The sequence below is a fragment of the Triturus cristatus genome, chromosome 10 (assembly GCF_964204655.1).
Source record: "Triturus cristatus chromosome 10, aTriCri1.1, whole genome shotgun sequence".
NCBI lineage: Eukaryota > Metazoa > Chordata > Amphibia > Caudata > Salamandridae > Triturus > Triturus cristatus.
In genome coordinates, this window is record NC_140593.1 from 1166033399 (window position 1) to 1166055873 (window position 22475).

Here is a 22475-nt window from a genome sequence, read left to right on the forward strand (position 1 = left end):
GCAACGGCAAGGAGGGTGGCCCAGCCCAGTCTGATCCGGTCTATGACACGCTTGGATGGGCCGGCCATTGGCCAGGGCTTTGCCCGTGTGCGTCCCGCGAAGCGGGTGCCGCAATGTGATTTATAGCGCCTCCGGGCGCACAAGCAACAACAGCGCCTCCAGGCCTGTTACCAGGCGTTGTGGGGCTTGGAGTTGTTCTGATGGCAGCTCCTGCGAAGCGGGTGCCGTGATGTGATTTATAGCGCCTCCGAGCTCACAAGCAAACGTCAGCACCTCCAGGCGCGGAACCAGGCGTTGTGGGGCTTGGAGTCATTCTGATGGCAGCTGATGGCGGCTCCCGAGAAGCAGGTGCTGCAATGTGATTTATAGCGCCTCCGGGCTCACAAGCCACATCAGCGCCTCCAGGCGTAGTACCAGGTGTTGTGGGGCTTGGAGTCCCCCTGCGGCGTTCTGATGACGGCTGATGGCAGCTCTTGCGAAGCGGGTACCGCGATGTGATTTATAGCAGCTCTGGGTGCACAATCAACATCAGCACCTCTAGGCTCCGTACCAGGTGTTGTGGGGCTTGGAGTCCCCCAGTGGCGTTCTGATGGTGGCTGATGGCGGCTCCCGCCAAGTGGGTGACACGATGTGATTTATAGAGCCTCTGGGCACACAAACAACGTCAGCCCCTCCAGGCTTGGTACTAGGTGTTGTTGGGCTTGGAGTCGTTCTGATAGCAGCTGATGGCGGCTCCCGTGAAGCGGGTGCCACAATGTGATTTATAGCACCTCCGGGCGCACAAACAGTGTCAGTGCCTCAAGGTGCAGTACCAGGCGTTGTGGGGCTTGGAGTCGTTCTGATGGCGGCTGATGGCGGCTCCCACAAAGCGGGTGCCACAATGTGATTTATAGCGCCTCCGGGCGCACAAGCAACGTCAGCGCTTCCAGGTGTGGTACCAGGCGTTGTGGGGCCTGGAGTCCCCCTGCGGCTTTCTGATGGTGGTTGATGATGGCTCCCGCGAAGCGGGGCTGCGATGTGATTTATAGCGCCTCAAGGCGCACAAACAACATCAGCACCTCCAGGCGTCGTGGGGCTTGGAGTCCCCCTGCTGTGTGCTGATGGCAGCTGATGGTGGCTCCCACGAAGCGGGTGCCGCAATGTCATTTATAGCACCTCCAGGCACACAAGCAAAGCACATAGAAAGATGAAACTGCCTCTAAAGGATTGTGTTTGTGCAAGAAGGTGTCCCTTCCTGCATAAAAACAACCATGCTTACAATGCATGCCCCCTTGTACCATGGCAGCATATCCCCGTGCACAAGTTCAGGGCCCATGCTTACCTTTAGAAAAAAGCAAACAAATCACCAAATCTGTTTCCCAAAAACATAACCTGCCCCGTAAGTGTACTTTAATATTTATAATTTCAGTGGGATCAGGAACAAGGGGAGCGAAGGAGGCTCAGGGAGGAAGTATAAAATGTATAAGGGAAAGCAAGGAGAATTGTTAGAGGTGTAGTGGAAAACTGAGCAAGGAAGGGCCAGAGATATATAAGAAAGGAAGCAAAAAGCACAGGAGGAATATCATAAGGATTATTAACAATATTCACTTGTTTCCACTGTCATTGTTCCTGGAGTGTGCACACTGCCACTGAGGAGATAAAGCAAGACTAGCACCCAGCTCCATCATTAGTCCACTTTTCAACTAACCATTAGCACCCCACATTGTGTTTTTCATTTTGACAATAAAGGAGTGGGCAGGGTCCAACTGAGAAAAGATAAAAGTCATTAAGTAATTTTCCACCTTCAAAAAAGCCAGCTACTAATCAGACAAAGCAATGCGGAGAGCCAGCTACTCATTCCTCACTGTCTACTGGTCTTTTTTCCAGCCAGTAGTGGGATCAAATTTGCATAAGGACATTTCACACTCCATCTTTTTCACAGATTGTCTTGCTACACAGTGGTAGCCAGTAATGTGGCTACAGCACACATAGAAAGGGAAAAAGCTCTCTCAGGATTAGTTTTGTGCAGGAATGTGCCCCTTATCACACAAAAACAATCTTGCATGGAACCACGGCACTCTTGCACCATGGTCCAAGTGTGCCTGCATTGGCGCTAGGCTGCAAAAATTGCATCATCACAAGAGAAAAGAACAGGAATGCACAGTAATGGATAATTAAGGTTCATCCTGCCCTTTCCCTGTTACACAGGACAGTGCAGAAAGGTGACTCATTGCACAGCCCTGCACCACAAAAGACATAAATATGCCCCTCAGTGTTCTGAATATTTCTCATAATGTTATTCTACAATGCAAACAAATTCACACCACTCTTTCTATAATCTATCTCATCTAGCAAGTATTTTTGGCAGAAATTATTGACTTAAGCATAATGGAGTCACATCTCTGCTCTTTGCAAACTGTTGGTCATCTCACCATGGTACAGTCAGTGGGAAGTTCGACATGGGCATTCTGTTTCCATACATTTTCGACAGTCATCCAAGGCCTCAGTAAGGAGTTTGGTGGGAAAAATCAGCAACATTGCAGATTTGGTAAATACTGAACCGTGTGGTATCGAAACTACAATGGATGCAGCAGCGGCAGTGTACCGGGCCCACAGCATCTGAGCTGCCCATTCCACATTAAAAACAAGTTTGAAGCCTTAAAATGCTTGATATTTAAGCAAGTTGCTAAGCAAACTCATAACAACTGATCATAGCTATCCATATCAACACTACCACAAGCTGTGGGGGACAAAGAAATTATGACCATCATCAAAATGTCTCGAGTTGAAAACCTTAAATATGGTCTTGAGGTCAGAAGAACCCAAAGTAAGAGGCAGGAGGGTTGTGAAAGAGTACATATTGGTATTAAAAAGTTGATTTAGCTGAGATTCATCATTATTGTGAAGAATTACCAATGTACACATATTCACATTGACCTGTGTATGTGCTGCTAACACTTCTGTAATAGTATTGCTGACATGTCTTGAGCTGCAGTCATAAAGCATTGTAATCTTGATCATAAAGGGTTGATTTGTCTTCCCAGCACAATATGGCAAATGTTGCTTCTCTGCAAGAAAATGGCATTGTGGTTTGATACAGGGCACCTAACACAGCAGTTCAACATACACAGATCCTCATCACAAAACATTTGCACACTAATAGTGTACTTCTGTACTTCATTTTACGGTTGCAACACACTAGTTGTTGTCTGTGTAACACAACCAGGTGAGTGCAGTAATTAACTCAAGGATGTCAAGAAAACCTGCTGTGACTTTTGCTTTGCCAGCACTGCCCTTGTGAGTGTCCAAGGGAAACAGTATATGCTGCCTACTCAGTCTGTGCGCAGCCTCGATGTTTTTGATGAAGGGTGACTGAAAAATGCCATACACCAATCATACTCTCTGTTGTGTGGTACCTGTTGCAAAAATAATTCTAGTGCAGCTAGCATTTTAAGAAGAGATCTTACTGTCAATACATTTCCTAACTTTTCTTAATTTCTCTCCGCACAGTTCTGCCTGCTAGCTGTTATCCCATGACCCTCCCAGGTCCTTAGTTTGAGGCCCGTTTTCCCTGGTGGTCCAATGGGGAGCATCTCTGCTCTGCTTTTGCTTTCTGCCCTTTGTTTTTTCTGCTTTTGCCTTTTTGATACCCTGCTCTTTTCCACCTTCCTTTTTCTATTTACTTCTTTTTTCAACTTTTCACAGCTTTTTTTACTTCACTTCTTTCTCCTCTTTTTGTGCCATTTCCCTTCTGTGCCCTTGCCGCTGCTCGACCCTTGCAGCCTGCTTCCCTCCAGCACTGTTTTACTGCTTCCCACCTACCCGCTGTCCAGCCCTTCCCAAACACTATTTAATAGCAGCCCAAGGCGAGCTAAAGGCAAGCCCTTGTGCACCTTGACTGTGCCCAGCGCTACCGACCCTGGTCCTCAGGCCATCTACCACTGTGACCCCAGCACCCTCCACACTCTCAACACTGATCGGCCAACTGCCTCCAACCTAACGTCACCAACGAACACCCAAGGTGCAGTCACCTGCAGTAGCTGCTCCTTTGCCTGTCTCCACAAACCACATGACCCCCAAGAATCAGACTCGACCACCTCTGATGCATCCTACTCAACACCCACTCAATCAAATGATGCGCCGTGGAGATCTGGGACCTGCTCAACTTCATCTCCCCTGACATCTCCTTCTTCATGGAGACCTGGATGAACCCCACCTCACTCCCAAACATCGTAACCGCCATCCCTGACGGCTACAAAATTATCCACAAGGACCGCGTCAACTGACCGGGAGGAGGTATTGCCATCGTACACAAAAATACCCACAGCCACACAACCAGCTACGACGACCACTCACCCGACATGGAGCACCTCCACTTCCAGATCCAGACCAACCTTAACTCTACCCTCCATGGCACCTTGATCTACAGACCCACCAGGGCCTGGCCCCCATTCAGCGAAGCCATAGCCGACTTCATTGCTCACCATGCTCTCACCTCAATAGACTACATCCTCCTCAGCTACCTTAATTTCCCCCTGGACAACCTTGACGACCACAACATTTCATCCCTACTGGAGAACTTCACCACCATCAAACTCAAACAACTGGTCATGCCAGCCCACAAAGCAGGGCACACGCACAAACCTATCTTCTCCACAAGCAACATCTCCCTCAGCAAAATCTCTGAGCATCACTGGACAGACCACCACTGTGTTCACTTCTTCTTCACCAAACCAGCCGTACATCATACTGCCCACCGCGATCCTCGCTAAAGCTGAAACAAGGTAACAGGGGACCAGCTTTCCACCTCCCTCAGCAAAACCCCACCACCGACATCAACAGACATCAGAATATTGGCACGCAACTTCCACTGATGGATCTCCGACTGCGCCAACACAGTGGCCCTGCTCAGGGAATCCTCAGGCAAGCAGCCCTCCAAGAAAGCCAGCTGGGTCTCCCCCATCTTCCAAGAGTACAGGCGCACCTGCAGACGGCTCAAGAAATAATGGAGGTGCGGCAAGATCATTGCAGACTGCGCAGCCTTCAAAACCACCGTCACCACATACCACAACCTCATCAGAACAAAGAAAGCAGCGAATCAGAAATGCATCAACACCAACACACACAACAGCAAAGAACTCTTCACCAAGTTAAAATAATTCACCAAAACCAGCACAGAGATGGCAGACATTCTCCCCTCAAGACCTCTGCGACAACCTCGCCACCTTCTTCCACCATAAGCTCAGGGAGATCAATGACAGTTTCACAACCCAAAACCCTCCCACCCTCAACAACCGCACCCAGTGTCTCCAGACTCAGCAGACCATATCCAACTGGACCACCCTCACCTCCGATGACACCCTCAGGATCATGAAGAGCATCTGCTCTGGAGCCCCCTCGGATCTGTGCACTCACCACATCTTCAACAGAACTGGCACCTCCATCGCTCCCGAACTCTGCTGCACCATCAATTGGCGCATCAAGTCCGCATCAAGTCTGCCACAAAAGACTGGAAGCATACAGAGATCAACCCCCTGCTGAAGAAACCATCTGCTGACCCAATGCATCTCAAGAACTTCAGACCCATCTCTTTGCTTCCCTTCCCTACCAAAGTCATCAAAAAAGCCATCAAAGCTGATCTTCATTGATACTAACCACATCCTGAACCTCTCCCAATTGGGCTTTAGAAGCAGCCACGGCACCAAGACCACTCTTCTCACCGCTACAGACGATGTGCGCACCCTCCTTGACTGCAGTGAAACTGCTGCCCTCCTCCTCCTGGACCTCTCAGGTGCCTTCAACACCATCTCCCACCACACTTTTTGTGTGAGACACCACGACGCTGGCATCCAGAACAAAGCCCTACAATGGTACAGCTCCTTCCTCACCGGCCAAACCCAGAGATTCAGACTTCCACTATTGAACTCACAGCCCATGGAGATCAGCAGCAGAGTGACTCAGGGATTCTCCTTGTACCTCCCCCTCTTCAACATCTACATGGCCCCGCTCACAGCTATCGTCACAAGCCACACACTCAAAATCATCTCCTATGCCAGCGACACCTAACTGATTCTCTCCCTGGCAGATGAACCCCAAGCTGCCAAGAGAAACTTCCTCAACGGGATGACGGAAGTGGCCACCTAGATGAAAGACAGCTGCCTCAAGCTTAACTCAGACAAGACTGAAGTCCTCATCCTGGGCTCCAACCCCTCCAACGGACCATGCAAGCAACTTCAGCATCATCCTGGAATCCTCGCTCTCAATAAACCACCAAATTAACACAGTTTTGCCCTTATGCTTCCGCATGTTCTGCCTACTTTGCAAGATCTTCAAGTAGAAGACCTGTGTCTCTCTGCCTCTGCACCTCAGACAATCACCATCGCTACAGAAATTCAGCAAGGACCTCATAATCTGGCACTTCGACTGAACAGCAGACCCCCCCTCTCAGCGCCTTGACACCCTCATGGGTAAGTAGTCGCATTTTATAAGAATCCTGATTGATTGATTGATTGATTGATTGATTGATTGGTTGATTGATTGATTGATTGATTGAAAGATGGGTGGCAGTGATTCACTATGTTGACCTACAGGATATCTATAATGATGAAAAATATGTTTTATGTTGTGCCCTTATCAAGCCTTTGTATCTTTTGGATCTTAAGCTGACTCATGTCTAGGTTATCAGCTTTATTTTGTTAAACTGGCCTTCATTCTTTGTTGCCTGCCATTTGTGTTCACTGATTGGTGCGCATGGACACAGATGTGTAGAATGTGGAGATGTAGCATAACACAGATGTGCCATAGCATGATGTAGTGGGCTAGCAGTGCTACATCTGTGGTCCTGTACATTAGAAAGTAAGTATGAGCTGCTGCAATCAACCTGCAAGAGCTTCACCTGTCCATGACTGTCTATGTATGTCTGGCTTTAAGTCCAGGTGTATGTGTGATTTCCTTTTTTCCCACTCAAACAGTGCATAGAGGAGTCCTCCTGAGGTCAGCGGGCTAGGCTTCATGCCCAGGACCTTACTAAAGAGAGCGCTGACGCGTGCACGCACAGAGGAGTCCTCCTGAGGCTTGAGCCGGGAGTGACGTTTGTTGAGTCCGATCTACTTGTTCTAAAAACGGTCAGAACTGCTGATTTTATCGCCCACATTTGCACTAACATTTCTGCATACTTTTGCCTATATTTGCACTTTTGCCCATATTTGCTCATAACGAGGGGGGGATGTTTTTAAACCACATTTGTATTGTTTTATCATTTTAATCAGGTTATTATTGGCGAACATTGTTTTAAACCGGGGGCATTTCATGAGGTTTTAAAGTCTTACCTGCTTCTCGGCACCGAGAGGTCCACGCATTTGCGGCGTCGCAGGACTTCCGGCCGGGGGGGCAGACATATTGGGAGAGTAAGGTCAGCGGGCTAGGCTTCATGCCCAGGACCTTGCTAAAGGGAGCGCTGACGCGTGCGCGCAGCGGGCTGCCAAAGGCGCGCCAAAGGCAAGCCCGTCTGCGCCCGTCCGCACCCGTCCGCGCTGGTTCCGCGCACAGCGCCAGCCCCCCTGGTCGAACTATGCCAGACAGGGACACCATATACTACTCCAGTGAAATCCTAAAACACCTCAATCCTGGCATCTTAGATCAGATTTGTCATAAATCATGCATGGAGACCATACATCCTCAGAAGAGAGTGCCTTGTCCAGGCTGTAACGCTGAGTTACCAGAATTTCTGATTAAACCCATAAAAACCACACCGGTAAAGAAATCTATAACCCTGATTGATGACTCTCATTCTATTCGTAAATTTGCCCTACTAAACGCTAGATCTTTGGTCAAACATAGTCAGGAATGCGCCTCCCTTATCGAAGATGAAGGGATATCAGTCGCATTCATTACAGAGTCCTGGACGGATGATGCTTCCGGACCTGACCTGGTCAAAGCAACACCTCCCAACTATCATTGTCACACACTAAATAGAGGCCACAAAAAAGGGGGGGACTGGCCATTATTTACCATAATTCAATTTCAGCTTCCTTCACCCCCATATCTATAGTGGATTGTGAAGTCTTAGAGTTCTGTCTAAACCTATCACACCACTGCTCGTTTAGAGGCTCTCTCATTTACAGGCCTCCTGGTCCCAGAGGAAGTTTCCCCACCCAAGTTGGTAATTTAATAGAAAGAGGCATTAGCCTCGACTCCTATACTATCCTAGGAGACTTTAATTACCATCTGGAATCCTCCTCAACTGACACAACTCAGCTAACAGAGCTAATGAGAGGCGCCAAATTTGAACAATTGGTGAATGAAGCTACTCACAAAGCAGGCCACACACTAGATGGCATTTTTTCCAATAACCCAAATTTGACCTTTTTAAACACGTTACAGCTGACATGGTCAGACCATTTTTCGGTTATCAGTGAATTTAATTTGCCTGCCCATGTGGCCCCTAAATTACTGAGAAAAAAATGCTCAGTAACTAGAGCCTCGAACAAGATTGATCCAAGAGAAATACAACAGCATCTCACTCTCACAACACCAACACTGCCCAGAAATTTAGATGCGGCAACTAACATTTACACAAACTGGTTGACAGCTGCAGGGAACAAATACGCTCCACTGAAACCTCTTTGCGTCAACAGACAACATCCTTCGGCTCCTTGGTATTCCTCTGAACTAAGAGACCAGAAACTGGTGTGTAAGCGCTTGGAAAGAAAATGGAGGGAGGGATACAAGGAAAAAGACAAATCGATCTATAAAGTAAGCCTGTCAACATATAAACACCTATTGCAAAAAACAAAAAAAATGTTTTTACGGACAAAATCAACACAGCAAAAAACTCCTCAAAAGAAATTTTTAAAATAGTAAAAAATCTATCTCATCCATGTACCCCATCAGTTCAGGCCAGTCATTAATTGTGTAATAAAATAGCTAAAAGTTTTTTTGAAAAAGTAAATAATATCTTTGTCAGATTCTCTAATTCTGTTAATGAAACTACTCAGAGCTTAGCCTCTCCCCGAACTGACTCTACGACTAAAAGTCCCCTCCTGCAGAATTTTGTCCCGTTAACTGAATCTGATACATCAAAGCTAATGTGGATAAAGTCAGGTTCCCCCTATGACCCCTGTCCTAGTAGGGTCGTCTTACTAGCAGTAAAACCTATTTCAAAAATACTCACCCCCATTTTTAACACCATGTATCTAGACGGATACTTCCCAAAAGTCTGGAAACATGCGTCAATCCTGCCACTTTTAAAGAAACCCAATCTAGACATCAATGACCGAAACAATTTTAGACCCATATCAAGAATCCCTCTTCCGGCAAAGGTCATAGAGAGGAATATTAATGCCCAACTAAATACATTTCTACAAGACCATCAAGTCCTGGACCCAACTCAGTTTGGATTTAGAGGGGAGCACAGCACTGAAACTGCGCTGCTAAAATCCACTGGAGAGATCAGGAACATTCTGGACCAGGGAGGGAATGCCGCTCAAATCATGCTAGATATGTCTGCGGCGTTCGACACTGTTCATCACGGTATATTGATGAAACCCCTCAAGGAGATAGGAGTTAAGGGTTCCGACTGGAATCTCCTCAAATCCTTTCTTACGGATAGAGTACAAACTGTAACGTTGGAGGAGTTTCAGGCTGAATCATTCTCCCTGCCCTGCGGAGTCCCCCAAGGTTCTTCATTGAGCCAGACTCTTTCTAATATATATGTTTCCTCCCTAGCACCGCTTGTTGAATCATTTGGGTTCACTTTAACTTCATATGCTGACGATACCCAAATAGTGGTCAACCTGCTTCCAGGAAATTCCGGGCATATACCCCTAAGACAACAACACTGTATGTCCGCAGTGGGAGATTGGATGACATTAAACTGCCTAAAGCTTAACTCTAACAAAACAGAGGTTATTCTTTTTGGCAACAACCCTAACCTATGGTCCCCAGATTGCTGGCCAATTGATCTCGGCCAACTCCCCATCCCTGTAGGGAAAGTAAAATATCTGGGCGTGTGGTTGGATGACAAACTAAGTGGCAGGGATCAAGTGAACAAAGTTGTCTCCACCACCACACATATTCTCAAATCTTGCAAAAAAATTATGCCACTACTCCCAAAAGCAGCACAGCAAATAGTTGTCACAGCTCTCATTATGCCTAGATTGGACTATTGCAATAGTCTCTACCTTGGGATACATATAGGATCTCTAAATAAACTACAGATTCTGCAGAACGCGGTGGCCAGACTCCTCATGGACACGCCTAGGGCTGGTTCCATCTCTGTTCAAATTAAAGCCCTACATTGGCTACCTGTGAGACAACGTATTCAATTCAAAGCCTTGACATTGGCCTTCAGGGCCCTCCATGGAATGGGGCCTAAATTCCTAACACAACAACTTCACTGGTACTCCCCTACCAGAACCCTACGATCCTTGGATGCCAAATTGGCTATAGTTCCCAGATTGAAGAGGGCCAATTGGGGTGGTAGAGGCTTTGTGGCCAATGCTAATAGGGCCTGGAATGCTATTCCTGTGTCTTTGAGAAGTATGACCGATCTTCTATCATTCCGAAAGACATTAAAAACTCTTCTTTTTAATAATTGATCCTCCTTATCCCTTGATCTCTCTCACACTATTCCTCTTTAGGTCTTCTCTGTGCGCCAGGACACCTTTTTGGTAACAGTTGCGCTTTATAAATGCTCATAACATAACATAACATCATAACATGTATGGTATGTTTTGCTTTATTGTGTTGCTCTTGGGTATTTTTCACATATGGTAGAGTGCATAGAAATGCGGTATTTAGCATGTTATAAATATGACATTGGTTTTTTATCTCCTGATCAAATGAGTGTGTAAATTTGTGCATTATTTACCCTAGCAAACAGTGATTACCACTATAGCTGATTCACTATCAGGGCTATATGTTTTGGACTCAATGATACATCCGTTTTGCAAGGTTTGCTATTTACTTGGTTCCCAAACAGATGCATGGGCATTTTATATATTTTTCTTCCTTCCCTCAGTGATCATCTGTGATTACAGTCTAGGCATCCCACATCCTATTAGTTATCAGATTGCCTTCGATTCTTTTTCATTCCTATGTTGCTATATGCAGAGTGTAATGAGGTATTTATTACTAGTGTTCCAAGTAGGGTGACGTTATGACTCACTCACTGCTATGACTCAAATGAATCACGATGCCAGTTGCATCCCTCCCCAATGTCATATTATACTCTGCATATTGCACACCTTCATATATGGTTACTACCATGACGTTTTTATGAATTATTTTTAATTTCATGCACAAAGAGAAGGAAAGATCAATATTTAAACCTGAAGAATTTTTTTTGTGTCGTGTATTTTATTACTTTGTTTTAGCTTTTTCCCTGAGGAAATAGTTTTTTGTTATTTATCCCTTACACCACCCATATGTGTATATGCCTCGGCTGCTTTTGTTTCCTCCTAAAGATATGCATGATGTCCAACAAAACTCTGCCAGGGTATCCTGTAGAAGGCAAGAAAATGAATACACGAGCATATTAGACCCTCCATTTCCATATGGGCCTCCATCATGTCATGCATGGTATCCTACACCAATCATCTCAGATATGTAGAGTGCGGGTAATCACCCGTGAGAGTATCCAGGCGCTGTGAGTCTTGCTGGGATCAGACAAAGAGCCTGCCCAGTCAACGCGTTTATTTTCTTGGTTACAACCTCAAGGTCTACAGTTTTTCAGAATATACTGAGCTTCAGCAAAGCAATAAATAAGCCAGGGCCTCACTAACTTGCCAAACAATTGACACTGAACCCCATCAAGCACTTCAATAAGAATATACTCTGAGAAATAAATAAAATTAGTGAGCAAATCCAGGTAACACGGGATGAGAACTGAAGTATTATTGCCATATTGTCGAACAATGTGGTGGTGATTTATAAATGGGCAGATGGGGGTAACTTACTTTGTCACTGTGACGTAGGGAGTGCCCGCCTACTTTTTAACTTACCTTCAAGCAGGTGGTCATTTATAAAGGCTTTGGCATCAACTGCCATGACTGTGGTTCCTGCCAATGCTTTTTAATCTGTGCTCCCTGTGTCAGCAGGATGCAGCCTTAGAGCACAGAGTAAAATGACCAGAGTATGTTTGTTTTCTTTTTCCAAAAGAAAATCCCAAAACATATAATGCTCCCATAGCCATAGGAGTTTTCCCACATGACAGTGGGAGCAATATGATGTTTTTAATTTTCCTTGGTGGTAAGAAAAAGTAAAATATATCTATATGTCTGCCCATCTAAATTTATAAAACGGCCCTTACTCCCCATGGCCATTAGACATGTTTGGCCATGGTGGAGACTGAGTAGTGGGCATGCATTTTAATTGAGAGGGCGGACTATCATGTTCGCTGTATGTATGCTCTGTCAGCGTTGGAACAGCGTGTACATAACGCCAACATAGAAATCACCCCCTAACTTTCCAAGTGCGCGGGAAGTAATGTACTTAAAGGACTTTGGAGGCAATGATAATGTGACTCATCCTGAACGGTTATGTTTAAGCCCTTAGGCAGATCACAAATCATTAGGCGTGTTTCCCCAAAGAGCCCAGAGAATCCTTCAGGTAGTTAGAATAATAACAGCCAAGAAATATGCTAAAATACACAGGGGCAGATTAACAGGCCCCTTGCGCCACTTTTGCATCACTTTTAACATGGGAAAAAAATGTGTACGTTGCTGAACCACTCTGGAAAGAGGGAAGGGGAAGACAGCAAATGTGCATGCCACCTTCTGATTTGAGTCTCAGAATATCTGATTTTAATTTCTGGTGCCAAAACCTTCATCCCCACAGGAAACCAAAGTTGACATTATCATACGAAAAGTCATTTTATGAAAAACTGATCTCCAACCTTTAGAATAAATTCCTGCTCAACCCAGGGCTGTCAGTTTATGATCACCCATAAAATGGAATTTCTTTGTCAACCTTCTGCCATGATTCTGAAATGTGTCTCGCAACACAGTAGCGCACCCTAAGAGTCTGCGCTGCGTTGCGTGGCAGGGAGAGAGCAGGAAAGTGCAATATTTACGGAGATATGTCTCTCCCCTCCACGCTCCCTAGGGCTGCTGCTCATTTCAACTGCTGTGCGCCAGGCACACACCTTAGCACCATAGTGCTAGGGTGATTGCCTGAGTCTACCATAGGTTTTGTACAAGGGTACAATTCCTTTGCGAACTTATATGGCTAGACAAGTTTGACACCTTTTCCTACTTTGTATGAGAGCTACACATTGTAGCATACATGCAAAGTAGGAAAAGAAAGGAGAAATGAAAACATTTCTCATTTAAACGCTTGCTTTACAGAGGTGTTATCTTTTAGTGCTACATTTTTTATAGAAAGGGTTTAATGTTAAAAAGCATGGGTGGTTGCATCGAAACGCCCATATACCACCGACCTAAACACCCCTTAACGCAAATGAATGCAAAGGAGCGTTTCGCGCTGCTTTGTGTTACTTGTCCATACAAACCAAATTACAAAATACAATACCAGTTAGCACTGATTTGTTAATCCCTAAATTGGTTTAGCATTGGGGTGCATTACAAAAGTAATAATCCTCCTTCTTGCCTGCTGCTGCCCCGCACGTCTGTCCAGACCGCACCTCTTCTGTTCCTCTCGCTACTTCCAGGTTAGGGTGCCCCATTGTTGGTGACTAGCAACACGGCGCACGGCTGAGACGGCGTCCCTTTACCAGTGGAGACTTCACCCAGCTTGGTGGCACCTTGAGTGGACGTTTCATTGCTTGCATCGTGGCCATGTGGCGGTGGGACGGTGGAGAGGCTACCCGGCTTGATGGTGTATGGTGAATGGTGCCCCCAGTGAACGACATCAACATGGTTCTTGGAGACAGCGAGAGATGGTGTTCTTATTTGGCAGAGACTTCACCTGGCTTGGCGGTATCTTGAGTGAAGGCACTGGGCATCTAGGTGATTTTCCCTTTCATTTTCAATCTGGGATTTGGGTAGATTTCTGTTTCAATCGTACCTTTATCCTGTGCACTTTGAACTTATATGGTGGGTAATGTGAGTTGGGCCAGGTGATGTGTGGTTCGAGCTGTCATTGTCAGTCAGTCACCAGGGGTCCTCCCCTTGCTGCACCCTTTACCCTTGAGGGGTTTTGGCGGTGTGATGGGGGTGAGAGGATGCACCTGGGTTTGGCCCGCCAACTGTCAATCTGCAACCTGAGCCCAGGGAGGAACATTGAGCCCACAGTGCCGCCGGACCAGAGGAAGGTGGTCTAAAAATGGTCTCTGAAGGAGCGCAAAGGACATTCCTACTAAGTGGACGTGGCAGTCGCAGTTAGGACTGTTTAAAGAAGGAGGTAAGTACAATTCTTTTTACGATAGTTTCACTCTATTGTCGTTGGTCCATCAATGAATATCTCCTCTTGTTCATCTCCCCTGGTGCTTCACTGTAAGAAAGCCCTCCCCAGTGCTCCAAAATGTGAATCACAGAAGAGAGTCTGTAAAAAGAAGAAAACAGGAGGGAAGAAGGCGTCTGGTCAATCCGATCGAAGTGTTCTATCAATTGGGGAAGCTCCACGTTCACCGCTTGTTACGTCAATACAGAACTTTGTCCTTGAACATTTTAATAATGGAGTTCAATCGCCGTCGGAGGAGGGGATCGAGATTACCCCCAAGCAGCCCAATGCTTCTGACTTAGCAACGGATGTATTGTGCTCAGCGATGGATGAAGTGTAAATAGCCAACCTTTTGGTTTCTTCTCCTCAGGCTATAAGTGCGACTGTTAGTAGGAGCCCAAGATTGTCTTCGCCACCTCGTTTAGACATCTCTTTATCATCCTCCCATTCTGATGACTCTGTACTCTTCCAACTGAATTCCAGAGAAGATCAACTGAACCAAATGATCTCTTCACCATCACCATAGAAGGCTCCCCTGGTCGGGGAACCAAACCTTACTTTTGGATCACAGGGAAGGTCCTTTACTATTCAGCCTACTACGTCGTCTTCTTTGCTGGGTGTAATGCTGCTTATGCAGTCTAATCTACATGGGATCTTGGAAACGCTGGTGTCAATAAGGTCAAATCAAGTGGACCAATCAAAACTCTTGAGAGACATTCATCACGAAATACAGCACTCTAAAAATAATGTGGGCCCTAAGGTACCCACTGCAGTAACAGTCTCAGAGCCTTGGGGGCCCATAGTGCTATACCAGGGGGAAATGAAGCTCAATTAACTTTGGAAGAATCCGTTTATATTTCTAAATGTCCTATGATTGTGCAGAAAAAGCATAATCGCTTAAATCCTTTTAATTTTACCTCAAGGCTCAGCGGTGCACAGGAGGGGGCATGTACTCGGAATGGATTATCTGTGTTTCATGCCCTATGTGTAGGCACAAAGAAGACAGTGAGTATGAAAGTGAAAGCTAGCAATGGAGCCCGTCCCCAAGGTCACTACCTGAGGCCCTCGGGTGGTAGATTTGTAGATGCATCCTCATTCAAAAAGGCAACATCAAATGTAAAATCTGGCCCTAAAAGTAGTCCGGATCCCACTTTTTGAACCCGGATAACCCGTCCCATTGCAAAAAATAAAGCTCCTAAAGTAGCTTGCAGTAAGGTGGTTAAACCTCAGTCTCTAAACAAATCCCTTAAAGAACTCTCTTCTTACTTCGAATCCCCCTGCAGTTCACAGCCGGTGACATCAGAGCTTTTGCTGGATATTACTCGTAGGGGGAAAAAAGCAAAGAATGTCCAGCCTTGAATCGCTCAAAAATCCTCTATATATTCTATCAAATTCCCTCACTTTCAGGGATCTCTTCGCAGGATCTAACTTCAGTTGGGTTTCAACTTGGCGAACAAAGTATAGAAGTCTCTTGAGTCTCCTTTATTTCTCCCTGCATTGCGCAGTTAGTGGTTAAGGCTGAAGAGGACTTAGCTATAGCAGGACTTCAAGCCTTACGCCCCCCAAAAAAGAGCCCCTCCTCTTATCCCCTCAGTTGGGCCCTATTCCTCCAGCCATCCTAAGATTGCATAGCAGATTATCCGCTACCCAATGGGAGCGGTTTATACCAAACAATCCGCCCGAAAAGCCAGAATGTACAAGGCAAGGTATCCAGCCACTTAATGAACTAGGGGTGGCTATAGTAAATGATAGACCACTCACGCAGTGTAGGCAACCAGTATGGGCGCAAGGTAATAGTTTTTCCCAATTACAGTACCATTTGGAGGATGGCGATCGGGACACCAGTCCTAACTCCCACTAGAATGAGGGTAATATCCATGGGTTCGAACGCTTGAGGAATAGCGGTGAATTGGAGGAAAGTCTGGAACCCTTCCATAAGGTATTTCTTCAGGGGTCCTGGTTGAGAGAGGACCAGTCAGTAGAAGGCTTTATGGTACTGAATAGCAAAGGCAGGAGTCGGGGTAAGGGGAGAGCATCTGCAGGTGTCCTAACATTAATATCTACCAAGATCATCAGGAGATCATTGGAGGTTATAAATGTATCGAGTAGCCTCCAGTTCTTAGTGGTAGAAATGGGCCTGAGCAAAAGCACTATTAGATACTTCCTACTAATAGATGTTTATATCCACAAAGAAGACCATCGGCAAATGAGATCCTGGCTGGAATTATATGAATCCCCCTTCCAGCGTCCGGTAGAAATATATCCTTAAGCAGTGATAATAATGGCCAGGGATGTTAATCCTCGTCTCTTCCCTGCACAGCTGGACCTGCAGCTGGAGGAGGTTTTGGCTTTTTATAACATTCCCCCAGCGCAGTTCCCCTCTGGTTTCATTTAAAAGGAGGCCATAATATTGAGTCAATGGTTGACGAATCATGGTCTGACCTATTTAAACAGACGTTATAAAAATGATTCACAAGCAGTAGCAGCAACTTTCCGGCAGGGCCCGTCCTTAGGCCCCATTGACTAAATATTTACGCCCCTTAGCAATTCAACCTTTTTAAGAATTTTGAGGTGGCAAAATATGAGGGTAGCAATCACTGGGCAATTACAGCAGTCCTCGACCTGTGCAAGTCTGTGTCCCTTGAAAGGGGGCTGCCTCTAGGAATGTCCTACCCACGTAGGCTCTCAACACGCTTGGATCCTATCGATTTTCAACAGTTAGCATCCTTTCAATTAGAGGTAAAGATTGATATCCCTCCTATTTATATAGGTGATACCATTATATGGTACAATAAAATAGTACAACAAGTTTTAGGCTGCAGTACAGTAAACATACATGCGAAAGGTGTGCGAGCAGGCCCTCGTCCAAAGGAGGGTGGGGATTGATTTGACTCCAACTGCTGAGAGTTGAAGTGATTGGTGAGTCAGAGTGCCAGGAGTACTAGGCATCTTCCAGGCACCTTAGCCTCCCAGGAGCTGGCTAAGCTTAAATGCCAATATATATCTCTTGTGCAGATGGAAAAAGCCTCCTTTTATCACAACAAGTGGGACAAGATGCAGGAAATTATACTCCTTAAGGATCAGCAGAAGTTCTGGGCAAAGGTCAACAAATTTAGTGGCCAAAATTGGGGTATTCTTGTTTATATGATCCCGGAAGCTCAGTGAGCCTTTTATTTGACAGATCTATACAGGGGACCCTCTGGCCCAGATAGGTCCCATAGAAATCGTGGACAAAAACTCCCCATTGCTTGGTTTTCAATAAAAGAAGTAAAAGATGTAATTGAGAGAGTAAACTCTACCGTTGTGCCGGTCCCAATAACATTCTAGCAATAACAATTAAAATGAACAGTGTTTGGTGGGCCACGGTCTATACTTCTTTATTTAGCTGGATTGCTATATCCGGCCTTTACCCCCTTTCTTGCAAAGGGTCAATAGTGAAACCCATTCTAAAAAAAGGGAGTGACACAGACCCAATACATTATAGGCTAATTAGCCTTCTTGATATCTCACCAAGGATCTTTTCTAAGATTATCCTATCTAAGCTAGAAGACTGGGCTACTGAAACCAAGAGAATTCAAATAGAGCAGGAGGGTTTCAGGAGGGTCATCCATCTATGGATCATTGCTTTGCACTATAGGCCATTATTCGGCAAGTCCTGGAGGTAAATCAAAGGCTGTGCTGTTGTTTTATAGATTTCAGGACAGCCTTTGATTCTGTGTATAGTGATATCCTACGGGGGAAACTTGCCACCTGGGGGCTCCTGTTAAACTTCCTCAGTGTACTCCAATCCTTGCATTCTGGTAACTGGGCCCAGGTAGAGTTAGATAAGTCGGGTCGCTTACCTCAAAGAATCCCAATTGACAACAGTCTCCAGCAGCAGTGCGTTTTAGCACCCCTGCTTTTCAGTCTATTTCTAGCCGACCTTCCCCTTTTTATGTCCCAATCTTACTCCTTTTCTCCTAAAATTGGGAGCCAGCACATTGTTTGTCTGCTTTATGTAGATGATTTGGTAATATTGGATTATACACCTATTGGCCCGCAGAGGAAATTAAACGCTGGAGAAACTTACAGTAAGCAGAACCAGCTTCACATTAACTTGGAAAAGACCAAGATTGTCGGCTTTGGGTAAAGAGTAAAGAAATGTAACTGGTCTTTAGATACACGGGAGGTGGAGCAAGTCGACCAATGCAAATATTTGGGCTTAACCTTCAGGAGGAACTTGACCTGGGGTATGCATTGGGATGGCATCAAACAGAAGGCCTTATTTCAGGCAAGTTGTCTATCAAGCTTTAATAGTAGATTTGGGGGGCTTTCTCATATTCCACTACTAAGGGCTTACGAAGGGAAAATACCTCCGCTGGGTTTATACGGAGGAAAGGTTTTTTCCCTTGATCCGTCATATGAATGCAACAGATTAGAAGGGGTAGTGCTTAGAAGGCTTTTATCCCTCCCCCAGGGTACTATGGTTCAGGCCATTAGGAGAGAGTGCAACCTGGCCTCCTGGAGCCTGATGGCCTCAATTCGGGCCCTAGGATATTTTACTTCATTACTGAAGAATGGTGAGGTGTCCAAAGTCTCCAAATTGTGCTGGGAAGAGATTCAATGTAGTGAAAGAATGTGGGCAAAGGTTGTACTAAATAGATGAATTACTCCTAGGAACCTTTATTCAGACAGTGGTACAATTACATCTTGGTCCCTCTTCCCAGGCAAGCATGCTTTGAAAGAATCTGTCGCTTTGGTGTCTGAATTGAATGATGTATCTTATCTGAGTAGGAAACCATCCATCATCTTTTGAATTCCCACTCTGGGCCAGGACACAGTTTTTCCATTTTTATCAGAGTTACCAGATCCAGGGTTGCGGAATGAAATACTAAGGGTTAGGGTGGGATTTAACCCAAGTTATCTATCCCGCCTATATCGGGCCTGGGTCCAGGATAATAGTGGTCTCTGCCCCTGCCCTCTGAAAGTTAAATGTTCTCTACTGCATATATTAATGGACTGTATTTCTTATCTTGTAAATCAAATGAAGTTTTTAAGACAACTGTGTTTTAAATATGATGTTCCCCATAGGAGGAAAGCTGTGGAGCTGTTGACAGAAATGCGTTATTTATATGTGGTTGTTGGAATTGCTCTACTTTTTCAGTCTGTTAAACAGAGTTTTAATGAAGAACTGTAGTGGGTAGGTGGTGTTGGGTAGTTAGGATGCAGTGTTTTTTTAAGGATTTTAATTGTCAATTGTGTTTTAGAATGTTTTATGGACGATTGTCTAAATAAACTTACTTTCTTACCCTTTGTGAATCTGGGCCTATATGTATGAAGCGTGCACAGGGACAGACGGTCTTTGGAGCCCATGACCATGATCATTGAAATGTGACTTGTGACTATGTTGTGTTCTTCCAGCCCACAGCAAATCATAATAGGCTGTGGTTTGCTGAATTAAACTTTGATGTTTAAACATTCTGCTCAAATCATCTCCTGCTGAAATGAAGGAAACCATTTACATAGTACTTCCAACAATTGTATGACACTGAAATTGAAAAGATTAAGGACACGCTTGTGAGAATTGAACATGTGATACATGCTAATAATCATTCTATTTGTTTTTACTTGCTAAAGATAATTTAGAAACTACATTGTCTTTACTGTTCATATCTGGTCTGAAGAATATGATGAAAATCTTGGGAGCAAAGATACAGTACAGAAGCCCGGCACCGGAGGACAAGATTGCAAAAATCTCAACTGCAGCCACATATTTTCCTTTTGTGCTGAGATAGGCTGGGATAAAAGAGAACCAGACACATAGGAAGACGAGCATGCTAAATGTGATGAACTTGGCTTCATTGAATCTGTCGGGCAGATTACGAGCCAGAAATGCAATCCCAAAACTTGTAAATGCCAAGAGTCCCAAGAAAGCCAACATGCAGTAGAACATAAAAGTGGATCCCTCATTGCATTCAGCTACAATCTTCCAGTTGGAGACACTCGTGTTCAGTTCTGGGAATGGAGCTGATGTCCCCAGCCATATGGCTACAATAGAAGACTGGGTAAAAGTACATGAGAGAACGATAGAGTAGGATGTATTATACCCAACCCATTTCCTTAAATTGCTGTTTGGCTTGGTGGCTCTAAAAGCAATGACTACCATAGCTGTCTTTGCCAATACTGAAGAAATACAAAGGGCGAAAGACATACCAAAAATCACCTGACGAAGTATGCATGTAATTACATTGGGCCTGCCAATGAAAATCAAAGAACAGAGGAAGCATGGCATGAGGGCAGAAAGCAGAAAATAACTAAGCTGCAAATTATTAGCCTTCACCACCGGTGTGTATCGAAATCTAATAAAAATACGCAATATGCCTATGGCATTGAAAAAGAGGAAGATAGAGATCAAAGCCAAGATGAATCCAAGTGGTTCCTCATAGGACAGAAATTCAGTTTGTTTTGGTATGCACTTGTCTTTTTCACTGTTGGGCCAGTGGTCATCTGGGCACTTCATGCAGTCCAGGGAATCTAAAAATAAAAGCAGATCATGCAATTTAGAATAGTGTAGCATGGCATAGCTATCAATCGAAGCAATTTCATCATGGAATCATATTTGATCACAAATTAGCAGTAATGTAACATGGTGCTGAACAGTCGGGTTTAGTAGCAAACCTAAATATTGTATTTTTCATTTGACAAATTTCAGCATATCAATCATGGAAAGCATTAGTCAATACATTAAAGCATAAAGTATCATTATCAGTCCTCTTAATGTAAGCAGAAATCAACATTGTATATTGATCTTATTGTAATTTTCCTTTACCATGTTACACCTATATTCTGATTTATTGTTCCAATCCTGCTTACTGAAGGTTTCTGCTACTTCCTGTTTGACTGTACAGAACTCTGAGACCCATTTCTGCTGGAAAGAGATTGTGCTACATGAAAATAATATATAAACATATAAATTATCAATTATCTTTGAACATCTTGGACTGCAAGGCAATAGTTAAGTAGAAGAAACATTTTCTATGGATGTCAGAATAACAACTAAGGTCTCCGTGGCTAAAAGAGAAATATGACTAGAATTGGCATTGGTAAGAGGGCACACTGGAAAAGAGCTGAACCGCTGTGAGAAACCCGCTGAAAATGTTTTAAGGTCATTACTAACAGCAACATACCTTTTCTCGGAGCAGTGATTTCTACTTCATGCTTCCCTAAATGAAACCTTTTCTTTCCTAGGTTCGCCCACTATACATTATATGAATTTGGAGGAGTTCAGGAAATGGGGAGGTCCATTTTTGCAACATCGTGAGTTAACCCCTGTTAGGTTTAGGGTAATCTTCCTGCAAACCATTTGCCTGTTTCCCTCTCTTTGTTTGATGAAATTTGTTTTGTTGGCCTTAGGACTCAGTGCACTTTGCCACTGCTAGACAGTACTTATGAGCTTGTGCTCACTCCCCTAAACATGGTTACATTGGTTTACTCTTGATTGGCATGCTTATTTTTCCTATTGTTCTCATGTGGTGTGACATGCCAAAGACTTAGTGCCTGTAAATTAAATGCTACTATTGGGCCTGCAGCACATATTGTGCCACCCACTTAAGTAGCCCCTTAAAACATGTCCCACATCTACCATTTCAGCCTGACTGCAAATTTAAATTGCCACTTCGATTTGCCAACATAACCCCCTTGCCAAGCATTCAACTCTCCTTTTATTACATGTAAGTAAACCCAAGGCAACTTACCCATATGACAGGGTGCATTTTCATGTAATGGTTGGAAATGTACTTTTAAGAGTTGCATGTCCTGGAAGTGAATATCTCCTAAATGTGGTTTTCACTACTGAGAGGTCTACCTCTCCCATAGGATAACACTGTGTTGAAAATGCCACTTTTTGAAAGTGAAGAATTGGAGATTCTAGACCAATGTCTACGTAATGCCCCAAAGAGGCGTACTCACGTATTCAGAATTACAAACGAAGAATTTTTATGACATTTATACGCAATGTATTGTGAAGTTCGTACTCAGTCCTTTGTACAATGCATCATCAATGAATGAAACACAATTAAGAAAAAACAGTTTGAAAATAAACTTCAGGTAAACGGATG

At 44.6% G+C, this 22475-nt stretch overlaps 1 protein-coding gene across 1 annotated transcript in view; it reads right to left on the reverse strand.

The window, feature by feature from the left end:
- Positions 1 to 4747: 4747 nt before the first annotated feature.
- LOC146796858 (vomeronasal type-2 receptor 26-like) overlaps positions 4748 to 22475 on the reverse strand; it is a 116456-nt gene continuing 98728 nt past the window's right edge. Inside the window, exons 6-8 of the mRNA XM_085631394.1 lie at positions 19987 to 20892; positions 5909 to 6119; positions 4748 to 5051 (exon numbers count right to left, since the gene is read on the reverse strand). Coding sequence (XP_085487520.1) covers positions 4748 to 5051; positions 5909 to 6119; positions 19987 to 20892 — 1421 coding nt within the window. The remainder of the gene's footprint in view (positions 5052 to 5908; positions 6120 to 19986; positions 20893 to 22475) is intronic.